At 41.2% G+C, this 19,501-nt stretch overlaps 1 protein-coding gene across 3 annotated transcripts in view; it reads left to right on the forward strand.

Moving 5' to 3' along the window:
• Positions 1-19,501, forward strand: part of AFF3 (AF4/FMR2 family member 3) — a 321,693-nt gene that overhangs the window by 278,465 nt on the left and 23,727 nt on the right. For all 3 annotated transcript variants that reach the window (XM_030957367.1, XM_030957375.1, XM_030957383.1), the window contains 4 exons: positions 2,990-4,021; positions 5,274-5,398; positions 8,935-9,136; positions 11,690-11,817. In XM_030957367.1, the coding sequence (XP_030813227.1) occupies positions 2,990-4,021; positions 5,274-5,398; positions 8,935-9,136; positions 11,690-11,817 (1,487 nt within the window). The remainder of the gene's footprint in view (positions 1-2,989; positions 4,022-5,273; positions 5,399-8,934; positions 9,137-11,689; positions 11,818-19,501) is intronic.

The raw sequence follows: 19,501 nt of genomic DNA on the forward strand, positions 1-19,501 counted from the left end.
TTTAGGGCCCAGCTCATCTGGCCTATTTTATATGTCTATTTCAAGAGGGAATTTTTCACACCCTATAAGAGTAGTTCACTGACTGGAAAAGGAACTTGTTGACTAGCTAAGATATAGGTGTCTATGCTGTACAGATGAATCCACCCACAATATTTAAGGAAATGTATCACATCCTGTTTCTTCATGAAGCCTGGCACATGTGTATGTCTGTGGTATGTTGATCCCTGAAAGTATCTTAGTTCTGTGAAGTTTCCTGGCTTGAGTTTTTATGCCAAACCTATATTTAATTGCAAGTCAGCTGATCACAGACTGTTATTCCTATTACCAGTGCCTATCTTGACAGGACTGGCTTTACCCCAGTTGAAAACTGCCCAGTTCTCTAAAAGGCCCTAGGGGCAGCATATTTCCATGACATCAAAACCAATGGGCAGAGAGCATTTTGGTATCAGAATACTCTGGATATATATTCATATGTATTTCTATCCTTACATGCTGCTGAAAAACTTTCAATTCAACAAACCAACTTTTCTTCCATAGAATGGTGTGTGAAGCAGAAATTAGGGATTGTCTTTTTCTCCCACAAATAATTACAATTAGGCATGTATAAGGAATGGGCAAAAATTTTCAAGTGAATTCTCCCAGTCTATTTTTTTACCAGTCCTGCTATCTATTCTTGGCTGTCATGATTTGTTCTCTTGTAAAGTGCCTTCTTTTTTTTTCTAATGTTATCTCAAAGTACAGTAATTTTCAGTTAGAACAATCAATTGAATAAATTACTTCCAAAAATGAACTGGCATCACTCGTGTACACTGAGAATCTCAAATATTCAGAAATGGTATCAGGGCCCAAAATTAGTGAGAAAAGTTTTAAAATTCAGATTTTTAAAGTTTGCATTCTTTTAATTTACCTGATAGGCTGCAGACATTTTACTTTTATCAGATGAATCATAAAGGATTTTTTTAGCTGACAGATCTTGGGGTTTTTTTTCAGAAGCCACAAGGATTTGAATTTTTATTTAAACTAAACTTCAAAAGTGCACCTGAAACTCCTGACAAAACCAGTAAAGCTGGTAACACTGTTGATCCTTTTTAATAAACTTCCTAGTTGGTGGATATGTTGGTAGGACCTTAGATATTATGCCTAAATAGCAGACATACTACTCTAGGAAAGTCTGCACAGCCAGGTTATGATGCTGCAGCATGTAATCACTGTTTCCTGCTGGTTACTGTGATCCCTTGAAATCCGTGAGCCACTGTTTTCAAGAATTACAAGATATATAAAGAGGCAGAATGGGATGTAACAGATGAATTTGGAAGTTTTTTTGAACTTCCAAGCAGCACTCACTCTGACCTATCCTTATGGGCAGAGGTGTGTTTTTCCCCACATGCTTCTGATGTATCTCCTTTTCTGAAATACTTCTAAACAGTGGAAAGACTTCCATGTATAGTGAACCTTTTATTATACATCTAGTAAATTCAGTATGTGCACAGTGAATGGCACCAAACATATCTATCTGTATTTTCAACGGCAATAAAAAAAATGCTGTTCATTTTTAGATAAAGAGTTAAGGGCTGTAAAAATACAGCTTCATCCAAGAGAAATATTGACCATCCATTTTCAAGATTTACAGCTCAGGAAAGAAATTCTTCATGCAAGATATTAGGGAGTATGCTTTAAAAAACATAAATGTAAGCCAGTCCTGCAAACTTCCCATAGGTCTAGGTTAGCTCAGTAATGAGTAAATTAGACACTTTAGCTAGAAGGGATATTTTTATCATATGAATTCCAATGTCTAATTTTTTTGCTTATTTTAAGTGCCTTTGCTCCTTGTACAGTGCATACAATCCTCAGTGGGTGATTCTGAAGGCGCCCTTGGCTGTACAAGAAACTTGTGTTGCCCTCAGGCATCTACTTTAAATAAAAAGTAAGATACTCTTTTAAGTTAGAGACTGTGGATATTCTCTCTTGAGCAAACTTCCTTCCAGAGCACTGATGGTTTTCACGTTTGAGTCATGACACAGTTTTTGATTATTCACATGCAGTGGCCTAGTGAACCAAATATTGGTTCCATCTGAGGAAATTTGGAAATTTTTCACTTTGGCTTTTGTGGGGTTAGGTTATGGCTAGCCATCTACTCCATCATCTATTTCTTTCTGGGGTTTTTGCCTTTCCTCTTCATTTTATTACATTCAAATTACTGATTGCAAGAAGCGCTAGAAAACAGTCACACATTGTTCTGAAATAACATTGTCTCAGCTGTGGTTACATTTGAAATCATGATTATCCCACTTCTTCCCTGTCCTAACACCATTATGTTTTAAATGTGCTCTTACAACTTGAGAGTGTTGTGACAGACATTAAAAGAAAAACTAACAGCCACACAATACTCACAAAATGAACCCTTGACAGCACCACCACACAACAACTGTTTGTGGATTATAATGTCAATACCAGACAGGTTACATGAAGCGCCTGATTAGCCCTCCAACTCCCCACCACATGCCGCTTTGTATGCTTCTTAAATGCTTTCTGTATTTGCTGCAATGGCACAGGAACAAAGTGCACATCCCTAACTTTCCTGATAGCTCTTCTCCCCTAGCCTCAGCTGTACCCTGCCTTGTTTTCCTCCTCTCCTATCGCCATTGCACTTTTTTCTATTTGGAAACTTGGGAGTGTTTCCCAGTAGAGCCAATGGCAGTAGTGCTGCTGTGAATCACCCTTGGAAATGATGCATCACAGAAGCCCTTCTCCCTCTCATCTCCAAACCCCATTCTGAAACGAAAACCATCCCCGATTGCAAGGCATGAGCCCTGTCCTGCAACGCAGGGCCAGTGCCGAGAGGTTGCCGTAGGTTGGGGCGGCTCTTGTACCGAAGGAGAATCCCTGTGGTGCCCGGAGGGATGCGACGTTTCGCTGTCCCAGAGGGATCCCCGGGGTGGGGGCAGCAGGGCCTCGGCACTAAGCTCGTTCCCGTCTGTTTCCCTTTCAGCCCGAGCCACCCTCGTCCAACAAGTGGCAGCTGGACAAGTGGCTGAACAAAGTTACCCCTCACAAAGCACCCATCCTCACCCACCCCGATGGCCCGGCGCTGGAAGCCCACCCCTACTACGGCCGCGTGAAGGCAGAGCGGCAGGAAGGACAGAAGACCCCGGCTGAGGGCTCGGCCGAGCATCGCAGTGAGGAGAGCCGCGCCGCCGCCGCCGCCGCCGGGGACGGGCCGCGGCCCAGGACCGCCAACAAAGCGCCAGGCAGCAAGGGCAGCCGGCAGAAGTCACCCCTCGCTGCCGACGGCGGGCCGCCGAGGCGGGCAGCAGGGAAGAAGGCACCGCGGCGAGCCGAGAGGAACTCCGCCGGAGACGGCGCCCCCTGCTCCAGCGCAGAGGAGCCCCCCCGGAGCCACGGCTTCCCTGAAGGCGCTGCTGGCGAGGCGCCCAGGGCCCGGCCCGGCGGCGGCGGCTGCAGAGCGGGACACCGCCGGGAGCCCCGCTCGGCTGCAGCTGGTGAGAAGCGTCGGGCCCGAGGGCCGAGCAAAACGGCGCCCAAATCCAAGGAGTTCATCGAGACCGAGTCTTCGTCCTCATCATCCTCCTCCGACTCGGGCTCTGAGTCGGAGCGGGAGGAGCGCCCGCTGCCCAAGGTGCCAGCGGCAGCCGGGCCTGAGCCGCGGGGTGCCAAGGACGCGGGGAGCGGCACCGCCAGCAAACCCCACGGCGGCTGCAGTGCCTTTGGCTCTATTAATGCCAGGACTAGTAGTGAAATAGCAAAGGAGCTGGAGGAACAGTTTTACACCCTGGTTCCTTTCGGTAGGAATGAGCTCCTGTCTCCTCTGAAAGACAGTGATGAGGTAAAATCGCTGTGGGTCAACATTGACTTGGCTCTTTTGTCCAGGATTCCAGAGCGTTTGCCCGAAGAACCGCTGGCCATGAGCGCCGGAGCAAACCAGGCGGCCAGCTTCCCGCAGGGTAGTAGTGCTGAACCCCCCGCAGAGAAGGGTTTACCGAAATCTAGAAGGAAACGCAAGGTGAGCTGCTGGGGAACCGATCACAGGGGTAGGGGAGCCTCCAGCAAGTGGGAGGCTAACACCGCTTGCACCCACGTCCAGTGCTCGATGGCAGCATCTTCTCCAGGCTGGCCTTTCAGAGCTGGGATTTGTCCCTGCTTTCCACGAAGGGACTGGCCAAACCCCAGAGGAAATGCCAGCCCTGAAGGTGATTAAATTCCAGGCCTCGAGGGATCACAGCTCCCTGGAGACAGCGTTGACTGCTGTGTGTGTGCCTTTGCATGCCTTAGCGAAGGCACTGCCTTTATAGTAGCATAATTTTCTCTCCTGAGGCTTCTCTCAAAACCTGAGCATTTGGAAATGATGCTCAGGTCAGCGAAGGGACAGCTATCTGCTGCCTTGTTGTAGTCGACACAGTATCACTGCGTGTATGGTAAAAGAAGAGGCAGCATCTTTTTTTCCCTTCTGACTGTCAGCAAGAGGCAAGCCCTTCAGTGACAGCGGGGAGCCCTGGCTTTTTGAGGGATGCTTTCACAGAGACCTGGGACCTGACTGGTTCTGGATCCTGGGTCCTGGCTCCCTCACATCCTGGTGGCCCCATTTCCCTTGGGGCTGTAGGTGTAGGAGTAGGGCCACAGTCCATTAGCTGCCCCCTCCTCAGCAGCACTGTCACCGTACTTGGGAGGGCACAGCCTTCTGCTCACATCCATCCTTCTGCCCTGCTTCTCCCACTCACTTTCTGGGGCCAAGGGGAAAGATCGCTCCACTCCATGGCCAAAGCTGTCTGCCTAGCAGGCTTTCTGATCTGTTTGTGCTGATCTGACCCCAAAAGTCATTCTGAACTGGAATCACCATCTGCTCAATTTCTGAACAGTTTTGCTGTGCAACCAATCATCTGTTGCCCTCTAAGCTACTGTATGTATGGCGATGGATCTGTATATTTTTTGAGGACCATTTATCTAAAGCAGTCTTCCATATTGTTTTATCTTTCTTCATTTTTTTGGTCCTTCTTTTATTAGTATCTGAAAGGTGGCAACCCTGGTTCAAGTGGGAAAGTGGTGGAAACCAAGTTTTATATTGTTCCCCTTTCTTTACATGCTGCCTCTTTAGATTTTATTTTTTAAGATATGGACCAATCGTCTCTGATCCCTGTTAGCTATATACTCAAACAAAGTATCATCATTTGTAACAAAATGACAGAAAATACTTGAAATATTTTTGGGTCTGTAGTAAATCCAAACCATAAAAAATTATTCCTTTTTTCTTCACTCAGTGTGAGAATGAGGAAGAGTGCAGAGATATCAAGAAGACCCACTTAGAGCGAGAGAGTTCTTCACGATTAGCTGCCTCTGCCCAAAGCATCACAACAGCAAATCACTGCAATATGAATGAAAATAGGTAAGCTTTTTCCTTCTTAGTTACCACTGAATCATACAACTAGTTGCAGTTTATTGTCAGGTATTATTTTTTCCTTTAGTAGGATTTATTTTTTAATTGTTGCATTTTATATTGAAAAATGAACCACTGCAGTCTCTGTTCTTCTGGTTTAATGATGAAATTAGTAGTTCCTGACACATTCATGTATTCGCATTTTCGTCCTGTTGCACAGGAAAGAAGTTGTGAGCTCAAGTGTGAGGCTCATGGAACAAGCAATTATAGTTAGAGCAGTGTGATTGTCCAAGACATATTCCCTAACACTGTGCTGTAGGCAGCAATTCACATATACAACCATCTTATAGCCCTTTCTTAGACTTTCTTTACTTTCTTTACTTACAAGTTGTAAGCTTTAAGTTTGGCTGTATAAAAAGACTTATGTATCACTTCTGTGGAAAAGATTGAAAAAGATATTCATAACAATGCCTGCAATACTCAGCTCCAGAATATATTTGAGAATCAGTATTTTTGAGATTACAAGCATTCCAGTCTCTGTAATTAGTAAGTATTCCAGGACAAGGAATTTAAGACTTTTTAAAAAGTGAGATTTTCTAGGGATATAGGGCATGAAACAAAAAATGAATATTTAGCATTTGCCGGCATGGTTTATGCACACAGAGCCCTATCAATGTCAGAGCAATCACACTTGCGTTTCTCTGGGGGCTTCCAGCAGTCAAACTTAGACATGCACAGTTTCAGAGTTCAGCTGCATGCTGCTTGGTACATGCTGGTTATCAGTATTTTTCTATTATTATTATTTTTCTGGTAGTATCAGGGTACTTCTTGGGTTGAAACTGCTACAAAATAAGAATGAAAATATTTGTATTTATTGTAGTAGGCTTTTCTATTGTACACATCTTTGATGAGATTGAGTAATTCTTGTCATTAATACTGGAAAAAATCCCAAAGAAAACTGATATATATATATAGTGTTCATTCAAAAATATGCATTCAATTTCTTTGTCTTGACATGTCAAATATGTTTCATGAAGTGAAAACAATGCCCAGAACAGTTCCTTTCTTGTGGGTGGTTGCATGCAGACATGCTGTTCCTGTTACCCCAGTATCATATGTTTTACATTGCATTAATTTTCAGAGACTAGCATGGCTGTCATAGCTTGCTGTGTCACAGGGTTAATTCTGTACTTCCTGGAAGCAAGACAAGAATTTGTGTTTTTCTTGACATTATATTCTGTACTTCCAGTAGCAACTGTGTCTTAGAGGAACAAAGAGTTTCTGAAATGTACAGTTGCCTCCTAGTTCCTACAGTTGCCTCCTGGTGTGCTCTGCTTCCAAGATGTTTCTGTGCCACAGTGTAGGACATGATATCAAATGCTGATATTCCCACAGCTGAGGAAGGGCTACTGAGGCTGTAGCTAAACCAGCAGTGCAGATATCGGGACCTCCTGGTCCTCTTCCAACCAACATCTACTCATGCTGGCACATCCCCTCTACAGTTACACCATGCCTCTGAGGTTCTCCTGTAAATATACTCAAAAAATGTGTTTGAAACCAAAACTCTTTCTTTCCTTTTCCCTTTCCTTTTCCTTTTCCTTTTCCTTTTCCTTTTCCTTTTCCTTTTCCTTTTCCTTTTCCTTTCCTCTCTTTCTTCTCCTGTCTCTTTTACTTGCCTCTTTTCTTTTTCTATTTTATCTTTCTTTTTCTCTGGCTTTTTCCTTCTTTTCTTTTGGGTTTTTTTGACCAAGTAGTATTATTCATCTCCCAGTAAAGCCACCCAGACAGTTTTTTGGCAGCACAGCTGAGGACTGGTAGCAATGAGAAGAGCAAGACCACCTTCAGCCATAAGCATTTTCTATTGTGGAATTACAGTCTGAGAGGCAGACTAAGATCGATCCTGTTTGACAAGAAAGGCTGCAGGCTCAGAGATACCCCAAATCTCTTGCACCTGTATCAGATCCACAGTCTGCCCATTCCCAGCTGATCACAGCTCTGACAGTCCTCTGCTGCAAGTTATCCTGCATGGCCTCTCAGTATAAGATTTGCTGCTCACACTAAGTTTAGGTGGGCCCTACTCAGTGACCAAAGGCCATGTGTGGAGCACAAGTAGAAATTTCAACTACTCCTACAAGTTCTGGGCTAAGCTTTTGAGGGTTGGGTATACTTCCAAAGAGCCATGGCTTGCCTTGGATGCTTTGGGCCCACACTTTGACAATGATGTATGAACATGGGTAGCCAAGGCATGAGTTTATGTTTGAAAAGAGGAAAAGAAATTACGGGATCAGCCTGCACATTCAACATAGTGCCAAAGATGTTCTTTTTCTTAGGAAGAGGAGAAGGGCACAGTTGTCTGTCTTTCACACTCTGAGTCTTGCTTTCATAAACACCAATTGGTCATTAAAGCAAAACAGTTGACATGGTGTTTTAAAGGTACTGTGCCTTTGAAACAGTAAAGGCTCTGAATTACAATTCATGGCTTCTTTTACAGCTACTTTGTAAAGACTTGCCAAAATCTTGGACAAATGTATGATAAAAGCACATTTAATTAGCTCTGTTCCCTGAAATTATGTGCAGAAATGAAGTATAGTTTTTACTGTATTCTTTTTTGTGATTCCATTAAGTGTATATTGTCTGATACAGTAACTATAAAGAACTGAGAATTGTCCATAAAAAGTAATAGGCTGAATAAAGGGGAATGTGACAAGGAAAGGTATAGTGTTAAAATTGTCTTCCTGACCTTAATCACAGTTTTAGTCTTAATGCCAACTATCTTCTTAAAATAACTTGCATATTTTTTGTGTGTTGTTTTAAGATCTTCAGCTAAATATTTTCTTCAAATTAATGCATCTGAAGTTTATTTCTGGGCATATTTATAAGGTTTCTGACTTCCCATCCAAGACTTCTCCCAAATAAACGAAAGCTGAAAATACTGTCTGTGTTAGAGCTTTCTGCTTTAGAAGATAGAGCAGCTCCCATTTCTCTGTGTCTACTGTTTGCATATGTTTCCTTTTGTCTGCATTATCAGCCTATCTTTCTTTGTCTTCAAAATCTGTATCAGATTAGTATAAACACTGCTACCAAAGGCTAGGCACTGAGCACAAAGACAAGCCAGTCATCTTTAAACACATTTCCTGTTTTAGTTCACATATGGTTTTATTGCCATGGCTTATAAATTGTCACCTGTAATGGTGAAATAGGGCTCCATAACCTGAACTTACACTTCAGAGCCTAATCTTCATCTCCAGCTATCCCTTAAGAAATGGTGAGCAAGTAGCCATTTATCTCTGTATTTTTTTCCAACTACTCTGATACAGACTTTATATTAACTCCAGAATGACAATTTGCCTTGAAGGGAAAGAGAAGAAACATGATACAAATTTGTAAATGAACTCTCGGTCCCAATACTGTAAGCTCGTTTCCAGATACCAATAGACTTTATCCTGCCAGCAGGTTTTAAATTCAAAGTTTTGGTAATATATAAAACATTTACCTTTCTCAAAGCCAGCTTTGTGACACTCCATTACTGTAATTTCCATTTCCAGCTTGGCAATACCAATAAATAAAAATGAGAAAATGCTTCGGTCACCCGTCTCTCCCCTCTCTGATGCATCAAAACACAAATATTCCAACGATGATTTAACTTCCTCCAGCAGACCTAATGGCAGCAGTCTATTACCTTCAATCTCCTCCAGCAAAAAACATAAGGGTGAAATCCAGTCACAGCCACATCCTGGGGACTTCAATGTAAGTGTATGCTGTTGTTCACAATATAAGGCTTAGCAGTATGTTTTCCACTTGGTATTGCAGTCTGTGATACTTTTTGCAGAATGATATGCAAAAAAATAGAAAAGTTGTAATAATGAATGTTATTTTCTAAGTTCAGCTTTTCTGGGTTGGAGTTTAGCAAGGCATAGAAGAAAGGAAAGAGGGCAGGCTGTAACACAAGCAAATAGCAAAGGCTACATAAGCAAAAGGTAAAAGCTAATGGCCCAAAACGAATGGATTTAGGCCTCCAGAGCATTGCTTGGGCATGATGCAAGCTCTTTGCATTCATGGTGCATAATGTCCCTACTGTATAAGGGCTCACTCAGCCACTGCCTAACCATGGGTGTCCTGCAGACAAATTCTATCTGTCTTAGAACTAACTTTTTCAGATTCTGCTTATACCAGTGATATTTTAGCACCAGTCTCACAGCTCAGTTCCATTAGAGTTGTATTCATATCCTTATCAGAGAGTCTTGCTCACACCAAGTGTGCCCAGAGCACTCTTCCACATAAGGCTGTACTACAACCCTGCATTGTGGCCTCTGCCTTCAGAGCACAGAGAGAGAGGAGTAGATGCTTCCTCCATTTCTGCATGAGTTCTGTGGTTAGAATGCTGGAGTGAAGAGCCCGTTAGCTCTTTTAATTGAGGAATTTCCACCTCTCTCTCATCTCATCTTTCAAAGTCATACACTACCCTCCAGCCTACAGACACTGAGCGTAGATGATCAAGGGCAGACTACTGTCACCTCCTCCCCATGACACTGTTCTGCTTTGTGTGAAATGCCTAGAAGAAGCAATTTGGATACCATCATCTTGGTGCCACTGCTGTAGCATCTAGAGAAGCTGTTGAGGCACTCTGCTGCCCATGCTCCTTTCGTTGCTACAAAAGCTATTAATGTTTTTTATTCTGCATCTGTTTGCTGTGTTTGTTATTTGATGTAAAAGAGGCTTCAAAACCCTAAGTATTAGTGCCTAAGCAACTAGGAAAACAAGCTACCTGAATTGTAGCAATGGCATTTTCCAGCAATTTTTGCTGTGGGGATAAGTGGCCCCCTTTTATCTGTTAAGCATATATGTTTATACTTTGATTTTGTTGAGTTTTTAGGGGTTTTTTGAGAACAAAGGAGGAAATAGTAAATTTAATCTTAATTTTGGACACATTTTCAAAAACAGGTTACCATAAATTGTATTTTCCAAGAATATCTCACAGATGCTTTTGGTAAATTGAAAAAAACAATTGCATAAAATATTCCAGTAAAAAGTCCTTTAACATATATAGTTATTCATTTATTTTTCATTAATTAAGTGTAAAGTTTTAAACATTTTAACTTCCAAAACATAAATTTAGAAGTTTATTACCCATTCAGAATTATAATTATGATTCTTCACTGGGTATCTTGAAAATAATTTAAGTTCCTTCCCAGGCAAATGTGCTGGAAATCAAAAGTAAAAGGTGATTGCTTTATGATCCACACCCTTAGCAAATGCATTTCACTAAGATTTTCTGCATAGCCTAGCAATGCACCATTTGGTCAACATTTAACAACCTTTGCAATAAAATTCTTATGTATCTGGTTATTCATCTGAAAACTTTAGCCTGATGAGCTGATCTGGATGTGCCATATAGAAGATGAGAGCTCACGAACTATAAATGTTAAACTTAGCTTTGTTTTATCCCATCTTCCCAGCTGGCATCCAGCTGGCAGGCCCAAGTGGTCCTTCAAATATCTGTGAGAAGCTGCAAGCAAAGCTTGCCCACAGTGGGCATGTATCCATTTGAGTTTTTTCCCCATGTCCCTGGGGCCTTTCTACCTGTCACCTGACACTGGAACAGCATTTTTTTGGCAGTAGTTACCAACCCAAAACCACCTGGGGCCCTCTGTTGTGCTCCATACCAGTGCACAGTAGCCCCCACAGGTCACTTGGTGGGATGGAGGTGCTCAGAAGGCCACATGGAGAATAGGGCTGCAGCTGAGGGACTGCATGAGACCCTGCCAAAAGACATGTGCTTCCACTGCAGCACAGAGAAGTGATAGTTCAAGCTGATCAGGGGAGATCTGGAGCACAAAGAAACCTGGACTACAAATTCATCCAGCACAGGCACATCACCAGTGTAGTGTGAGACAAGTCAAACGTGGGCTGTGCTCCCCTAAGCAAGGTACAGTGCTTGGTTGGAAGCTGAAGGCCAGAGGTATAACTTAATCTTCTAAATGACAACAGATCTATTCCTTAATAATTTCACTTGCTGTGTTTCAGAGTATTTTGATAGTTACTATTAAAATTTTTGCTCAATTTCTGCTGTATATCATATTGAAACTCAAACCCTTTAAAAAGTGTTCTGAGCAGTATCTGTGAATTTGTGGCCATCAGTGTCAGGACTGTCAGGACACTTACACGTACTCCCTGCTGAAATAGCAGGAAAATTAACTTCCAACGTACAACACAATGCAAAGACTCTCTGGTTTTTGTTACTTGGGGTTTTTTAAGTTATTAGCCAATTCTTAATTGTCTTATCTACTGTTTGTTGTCTAGAAAGCAATTCACATCAATTCAGAAAATGTTCTTCTCTGCAATAAGCCACAGTTCCAAACAGAGCCTTGGTCACCTCTGTCCACCACACCCAGGGACTGCAGAAGAACAAAGCTTATCTTTGATGATATGTGAGTATATATGACTTTAAAATAAAGAAAACTATAGCATTTAAAGAGAGAAAAATACAATTTGTCCAACAGGAAGTGAGACATTGCCTGTAGTATTACAGTAATACTTACTCTACATTGAGAAATTAATGAGAAATACTATATAAAACCTTAAATTTTTATCATAAATTAAGTTTCTAACCACAGAATAGTAGAATGCATAGAATCACGGAGTCATAGAATGGTTTGAATTTAAAGATCACTTAGAGATCACTGAGTGCCAATTTCATTCCATGGGAAGGGCTGCCCCCCACTAGACCAGGTTGCTCAAAGCCTCACTCAACCTGTCCTGGAACACTTACAGGTATGGCTAACTCCACAACTTCTCTGGGCAATCTGTTCCCATACTCCACCTCACAGTAAAAAATTTCTTCCTAGCTGCTAATCTAAACCTACCATCTTTCAGTTTTGAGTCACTCCCACATGTCCTGTCCAAAGCCCTTGTCAAAAATCCCTGAGAATCAGGGAGCAGTGAGGAGTGGCTGTTCCCTAAAGGACAGGGAGCCAAGAGCCAGGATGCAGAATCAGCTGGCAGGGGTTCAGTCCCACAACACCCAAGACAAGTGAGCAGGGCAGGCCTGGGGTTGGAGTGATCCCTGAGCCTTGACAGCTGCTGCTGTCGTGGCTACTTCTGCTCAGCTAAAGGTATCAGTAAGGCAGGGGGAACAGGAAGCAGCAATGGTTAGCATGAATATCTGGAGGGATATCTGGCCCTCCCCACTTCCACTTCATTCTTCACATATCCCTTGCTCTCCTCCTCTTAAAATAATCTAAGCTTCTAACTGTCTTTATTTTTGGTTAATCAAAAAAGCTGGCTTGTCCCCAAGGTCATTTAGGACATAGTATTATTTAGTGAATATAATGGTGAAACTGAAGGTTGAAATCCTAGTATCTAGCAAACCCAGATTCTTTTTGATTGGTAATGTTATGGCCTGTAAATACTGATACTTGGTTTTGGGTACTGTAGAAGAGGTTCTGTTCAACATATGCCTCAAACTGCCTGAAGCTCTGAGCTGTGTGACCTTGACATATTTTCATATTTCCAGACTTTCACCCATGACAACTCAAACTCCTTTATACCAAAGGAAACCCTGGGATAACAAACAACCTGGTTTCCTTAGGAACTGCTTTCTACGAAAATTGTGATTTTTAATTTTTATTATTATTATTATTATTACTATTACTATTATTACTGTTGTTGTTATGCTTGTTCACACTATATGGTCTCAATGTTAACTAGAGAAACAGCAGCCTCTCATAAAAAGAAACCGTGTTTCCTACTATAAGGTGTAAATTCCTGTGGACTTCAAAAGGATGTAACTGATTTGTATGTCAAGAAAAGAGGACTGGTGAGATTAATTTTTGTGTATATTCATGGCAGTCATAAGCAGATGTAAGACGAATAAATGTAATCAGGTTTCCCACCTGTTTTGGAGAAAACTCTTCTGTGTATACATCCTTATTCACCCTCTTTCTCCACCTCCCTTCATGTTTTTAACTCTCTTAGTACACTTACTCAACAATCTCCATCGAACATGAAACTGTTTATAAGTACTACCTAACTCTTCGTATCTCTTAAAATACTCTGTCGTCTATAACTTACTTGCAACTGCTCAATTTTTTCTGCAGTTTAAACATGTACATACAAGGCAGAAAGGCGTCAGAGTGTCTGATAAAAGTCAGAATTGTAGGATATGCTCATCTCTGGATTAGAAAAAAACATAGAAACAGTTACAACAAAACTATTGTGTCTTCATCTGATTTTCCCTCAAGCTGCCAACAAAGAAAAAAGGTGGACTGGTTTGCTTTGTTTTTCCCCTAGGATATAGTCATAGGAGATCTGCTTTGGTCACCATCTCTATCATCTGAGGCTTTTATCACCAGCTTTCTCCATTAGTGTTACAAGTGATTCCTCTGGCAAACATCTCCAATAAAACTGTTTCATCTTTTCAGAGAGAGATACAATTAAACTGTTCATGTGTAGTGCCTTCCGCATAGAATATCCCAAAGCAACTTGTAGACCACTAAAACAAAGTCTAAAAAGGCAAAAAAAGATAAAACACAGAAACAAATATGTCCTAATTTGGCCTTAAAAGCCATAAACAGTTAAATGCCAGTTGTGCTAGCTAGAGGAGGGAGCTTGTCAAGTACTACAGCTATCATCCACAACTTGTAGCTGGGATACACAACCAGAATACCAGCTACACTGGATCTTCTTTCTGAAATTCCTGTGCAGAGGAGTCACTGAAATGTAGCAGATTAGACTGGCTGCAAATGTTAAATGTCAACAAATTTGACTCACATGTTAGAAGGATCAAATTAAATATGGCAGCCAGTGCCTTTCAAATTTGTATAGCACCACAGCAGAGGATTTGAAGGAATGCAGTACAGTAGGTCTAAATTATGTAGTAATCCTAATGGCAGCATTTGTCCTAAATGATGCCTATGAAGTATTTCATCTCATAATCCATGAAGTTCTGAATTACTGTAATCCAGCCACGGCTTTAAAGTCTTAATTTTAATCAGACTCTAAAGTTTTAAAGAGACTAAATCCCTTATATTTGATTTAAAACAACAACTGATTTTTTTGACCAGTCAGTGTCTCTTTACTGTATTCTCAATTTATTTTCTCCAGATCATTGACAACAGCTGTCACTAGCAATAAATTGGAACACAAGTAGGTCAGTAAAAAGTATATCTTGCTTGGCAGAGTGCTGTATACACATACACTGCAGTATAACAGTAAATATAGCTAACAGTCTTCAAAAGACAGGCAAAAGTCTCCTTCCCCTGGTTTGCCATTGTTTGCTGGTGAATCTGAATATACTTAGAGGTACCCAGCATACCACATGTGTCAATGACATCAATGCTGTGTCCAGTAGTAATTTTTAGTAAGATTTCCTGGATTTTTGGTGACTTCTGACTCCATGAAGAGAACATTTTCAAGGCTACATAATAATGCTTCAAGCCATATTGAATCCTCCTGTGATTTCACTGAATTCCCAATAACTGCATTTAGGAGCAAAGTCTGCTGTCCTTGAAGTCCTAGGCATAGACATCCTGTGTGTGCCCAAGGGTACCCTCAAAATAGTGCTTGTGTGGTATAAAAAATAGCAGAGTGCACCTAGCTTCCTATCTTTCCTTATAACTAAATCAGAACATGTTCTTTGGGATTATTTTTTTACTTGAATTTTGAGTTATAATTTCAAACTTGGGATGCGCTTTTTCTTCACTTTCATTTATTTTTCTTTTTTTCTTGCATTATAGGAACAAGATAATACATCTTCTACAGCGTTTTTTTATAAGTTCATATTTTCTTGAATGCCTCTTCCACCTTTATGGGTTTAGGTGCTACAGACACCCATCAGCTATACATTGTGCAAGGGACATACTCTGCAGTGAGACAGAATTCCTGTGTTTGTTTGCCAAACAGTAAACCATATACCCAGAAAATATTCACCTGTAAAGGTGTTAAATATACAGCCTATGAAAATAACTTCCTGGCACTTCTCTTTGTTTTGACTTGAACTCCAAGTGTCTCATTTTCAGTCTTCTCTTCCTTGTTATTTCTCCTTAAAGTGGAAAGGAAAAAGTCCTCTTAGGTTGTGACTCATACATCTGGAAGTGATCTTACTTGAATTGTTCAAAATGCCTTAAGAATTCCTGAAGTATTTAGAGGTACTTTTGTAGTGTTGAACATATCCTGAGGAGCACAGTTCAGGAATAGAGAGTGGCTCCTCTTTCTTCTCATCAGCAATCTAGAAAATAACTAGTCAGACCAACACCTATGACACTACGTTCTTCACAAATTTATATGCCTACTGTGGACTGCTTTGAGTTTCTTGGCTTTAGGGGATTTCAAGACTTCATCTGACCCTCCCAATCTTCCTCTTCTTCCCTTCTTACTCATGGCACTGAATTTCTCACATGAATGCTGCCCATGACAAAATAACATTAGACATGCCAGACACTGCCTCCCATGATTAGATAATTTAGCTGCCTGCTCTCTGCAAGACCGTGGGTCACCATTAAAGGGACACTTTAATGAGGGCTTGTTTTGGTGGGAAACTGATGCTTCATCAGCTCTAGCAGATTTTCAGGGTATAGAATTTTTAGCCACTAGTCCCTGTCATCATATGAAAGCCAGAGCTGTCGACCTCTTTTGAACTTAGCTACATACATGTCCCTCCTCTGCTCCTGTAGGCAAGTGGTTCAGCAAGCTTATGTTTATATGATTAAACTGTCTTCACTCCCCAAAACAAACCACATTCACTGTCTCCTGAGAATAGTTCCTAGCCTGTGCTGTCCCCAAGCTGTTCCCAGGCATTGTCTGAGCTCAAAACTATGCCAGGGAGAATATTAGCAATTACATGGCATGGATGATCAAATGATAAAGCTGGTATCCTTGCCCTCCTTATTTCACTTGCACAGGCATAGCCAAGGAATGAATGGTTCTCTTGACAGACTCAGGTCTGAAATAGTCTCTGAATATTTTGTTACTTATGAAAGAGAATTTGTTTGTTTAAATTGATTTTAGTGTAACTTTTTCTTACTCTACAGATTGACTAGAAAATATCTTCAATCCACTGTAAATCATAACAGTAAGAACGACAAGGGCCTTCTAATCAGGTTCAGCAGACACTCCTTCAGGTTCCAGAAGCAGAACTGAGTTACACAGATGGGAGAGAACAGTCTCTTCCAGCAGTCTCTCCTGGTCTTTCCTCGCCTCTGCATGGTGAGCCATGAGCAGATGTCTGCAGTACATAACAAAGACAGTCCAAACCCTGCAGCTCTTTGAGTAGTCAGTCTCACACTGAATATGAGGAAGTCTCATCTAACTTCCCATTGTTTTTGCTGTTCTACCACATCTCTGGTTCTTGTCAGAGCTTGTTTTCCTTAGGTTTTGTTTCTCTACTAATATCTACAAGTCCATTGCAGTGTAACTGAGGGTTTGTCTGCTTGTGCTGGATCACAGAATGGTGTGGGTTTTCATCACGCTCAATGCCAGGATTCATGAATGGGATGTGGAAAAGGTAGTCTAATGCCTCTATCTGAGGTTTAATTCCCAAGACAGCTTTGCTGTCCTTGTGGCAGTGGAAAATAACTTTATATACATTTGAAGAATGTGCTTCAAGTCCATTTTTAACAATATAGTTACCCAGAAGTTTCCCTTTTAGACTGAAATTGCCCTAGGGTGCAAAGGCTGTGATTCCTCAAGGATGCATTAAGAGTTTTCCTGATCATTCCTTCAACATATAAAGGATATTTTCATCTTTCAGTGATGACAAACCACACTGGCAATAATCATAATCTCTTTAGAGAATCACAGGTAGACCATTCAAACTGATTTTTACCCTGGGAGTACCCTGTTCATTTTGAGAACCAGCAACAAGTCATGGAGCTGCAGAGGGGCTGTGATAATTTAACACACATGAGGAACATCACTTCCCAAAATCCTTATCAGATGTCTTCCTGGCCTTTAGTGCCTGGTTATGATTTCTTTCAAATCCTGTGATTCCTGAAGTGTCTTAGACAGACTCCACAGGACAGGATCCCTGGATAGGGTCTTTGTTTCAGGGTCACCTTCTTCTTTCAGTGTAGACACCCCATTCACTGACTCAGACTTCACATGTACTCTGACCCAACAGTTTCACCCACACCTTGTCTTCTCCCTCATCAGAGCTGGAAACATCAGACCTGCCTGCCAGGTGGACCCTCTCCCAGAAGTGTCTTTCTGCCTTTGCTTTATGGATGCTTCTTGAGAATTCAAGGTGTCATTCTGTGGCATTTTAAAACAAAATAGATGTGGACTGCTGTGGTACCGCCCTGTCTCTGTAGGACTGATTATAAAGGTTGTCACTCTAACTGCAATTAGTTTAGTTCAGAACATCTATTTAATATACATTGAAAGAGACAAAATTGTAGTTTATCTGCAAGCACACAGTGTTTTCTACATCTGCTTTTAAAACAGGAAAGTTTATTCAAGTCCCTGTTGTGAATACTTGTTTCATTCCTCTCTGTTCACTTGTACACTTTGCCCTTGTGTGTTTCAGTCTAGATATTGATTTCACATGGAAATCTTTAAGTCATGAATCTGGGTCATACACAGGAATTTGTAGTAGATTTTGACTCTTTCTCGTGTTCTCCTGTATTTCACTATACTGACATGGTTAGTCAGGGGGATTTTGCATTTTTGCCAAAATAGGAGTCCCCACTTAATTTTATCCTTCTGCATTTTATTTCCATTAGATACCAGGCTTTAATTTTGTCTGCTGTTTTTTGCAATAGTAACTCCCTCTCTAGGTATCTGTACTATTCATCTATTCTTCTTAGCTAAGCTATTGACCTTGTTATACTAAACCCAACAAGATAGTAGTTGTGTAGTTGTGGGATTGGGTCAATTTTTCTCACATTTTGGCCCAACTGCAATCAGATCCTTTGTTCCTTTCTTTCTGAAATGCCTATAGTACTATCATTTAAATGGCTCAATATTTATCTCCTGGCCCTCTCCCCTTGCATGCTCCTCTGCTGAACTTCCAGGCTTGCTGGGTCTGCCAGAGTGACCATGAGACTTCCATAGAGCTGGCTACCCACTTTGGCAGTGCCAGGGGCTCTCCCCCAGCCTGTGTGCCACTATGTGTGCCATGCCTCAGACACAGCCGTGCCACGTCCCATAAAACAGCATTTATTTACAGTGGTGGAACAGGCAGGAGGCTATGATCCATCAGGGAAGAGCACTGTTTTGTATAGTAGCACCTGCTGAGCTCTATCACTCACCCCAAAGATGAATACCCTTATCTATGACCCAGCATGTCAAACAAGCTCCTGACACATCCTGTTACAACACAGCAAATAGGCTGTGTACACCTGCCTTTCACGTTATGTGGTTTTCCTGCTCTTACGGGATTCTCTTCTCCTAGACTGAAAGTTCAGGGCATACTGGCACAGCTTCAAAACTGCTTGTGGGTTCACCCTGGCTAGCTAATTTCTTCTGATTTGCCCCTAGCTATGATCATATTTTAAAGTTGCTCATTTTGCTGTTCTACTCCTTTCCAACACATTCATTTTTTTAGGGTTTAGATTACTAAAGTTGTGAAACTGCTCCTATATTTAGAATGATGATTTAAGCTGCTTTTACTAAATGCAATTGTTGTACACTGAGGAAGCACTAGCTTGTTTTTTTACAACACTTCAGCAGTATTATCTCTGAAGGGTATTAAAATGTACACTTGGCTACATTTATGATGTTTAATTGAACTTTTATTAGGTTTTTTTAATGTATCCTCATAAAGCACCATACAACAGCAAGAAATAATGTACAAGTGGTAGATTATGTAAATGAAGCAGAAAATGCTATAGTTTAGTATTTAGTTCATATAAAATATAAAAAATTAGATGAAAAATGTAGTTTTGAATGCAGTATAATTAAAATTGTATATTGGAATCTAAGCTACACCATACTCTGTAAATACCAGTGGCTGCTCTGAGTTCCAAGGAGATTTTGCAGTAGATGCTGATAAATTACTGTACAAAGTAAGGCTTTTATTGATTCACTTTGTTTGATTCTCTTCCCATTTTTTTATTGCATGAGTTTACACTTTTGCAATTATCCACTAAACTGGAGTAAATTAAATGCAGAGGAGAG

The sequence above is a fragment of the Camarhynchus parvulus genome, chromosome 1 (genome assembly GCF_901933205.1).
Source record: "Camarhynchus parvulus chromosome 1, STF_HiC, whole genome shotgun sequence".
Taxonomy (NCBI): Eukaryota; Metazoa; Chordata; class Aves; order Passeriformes; family Thraupidae; genus Camarhynchus; species Camarhynchus parvulus.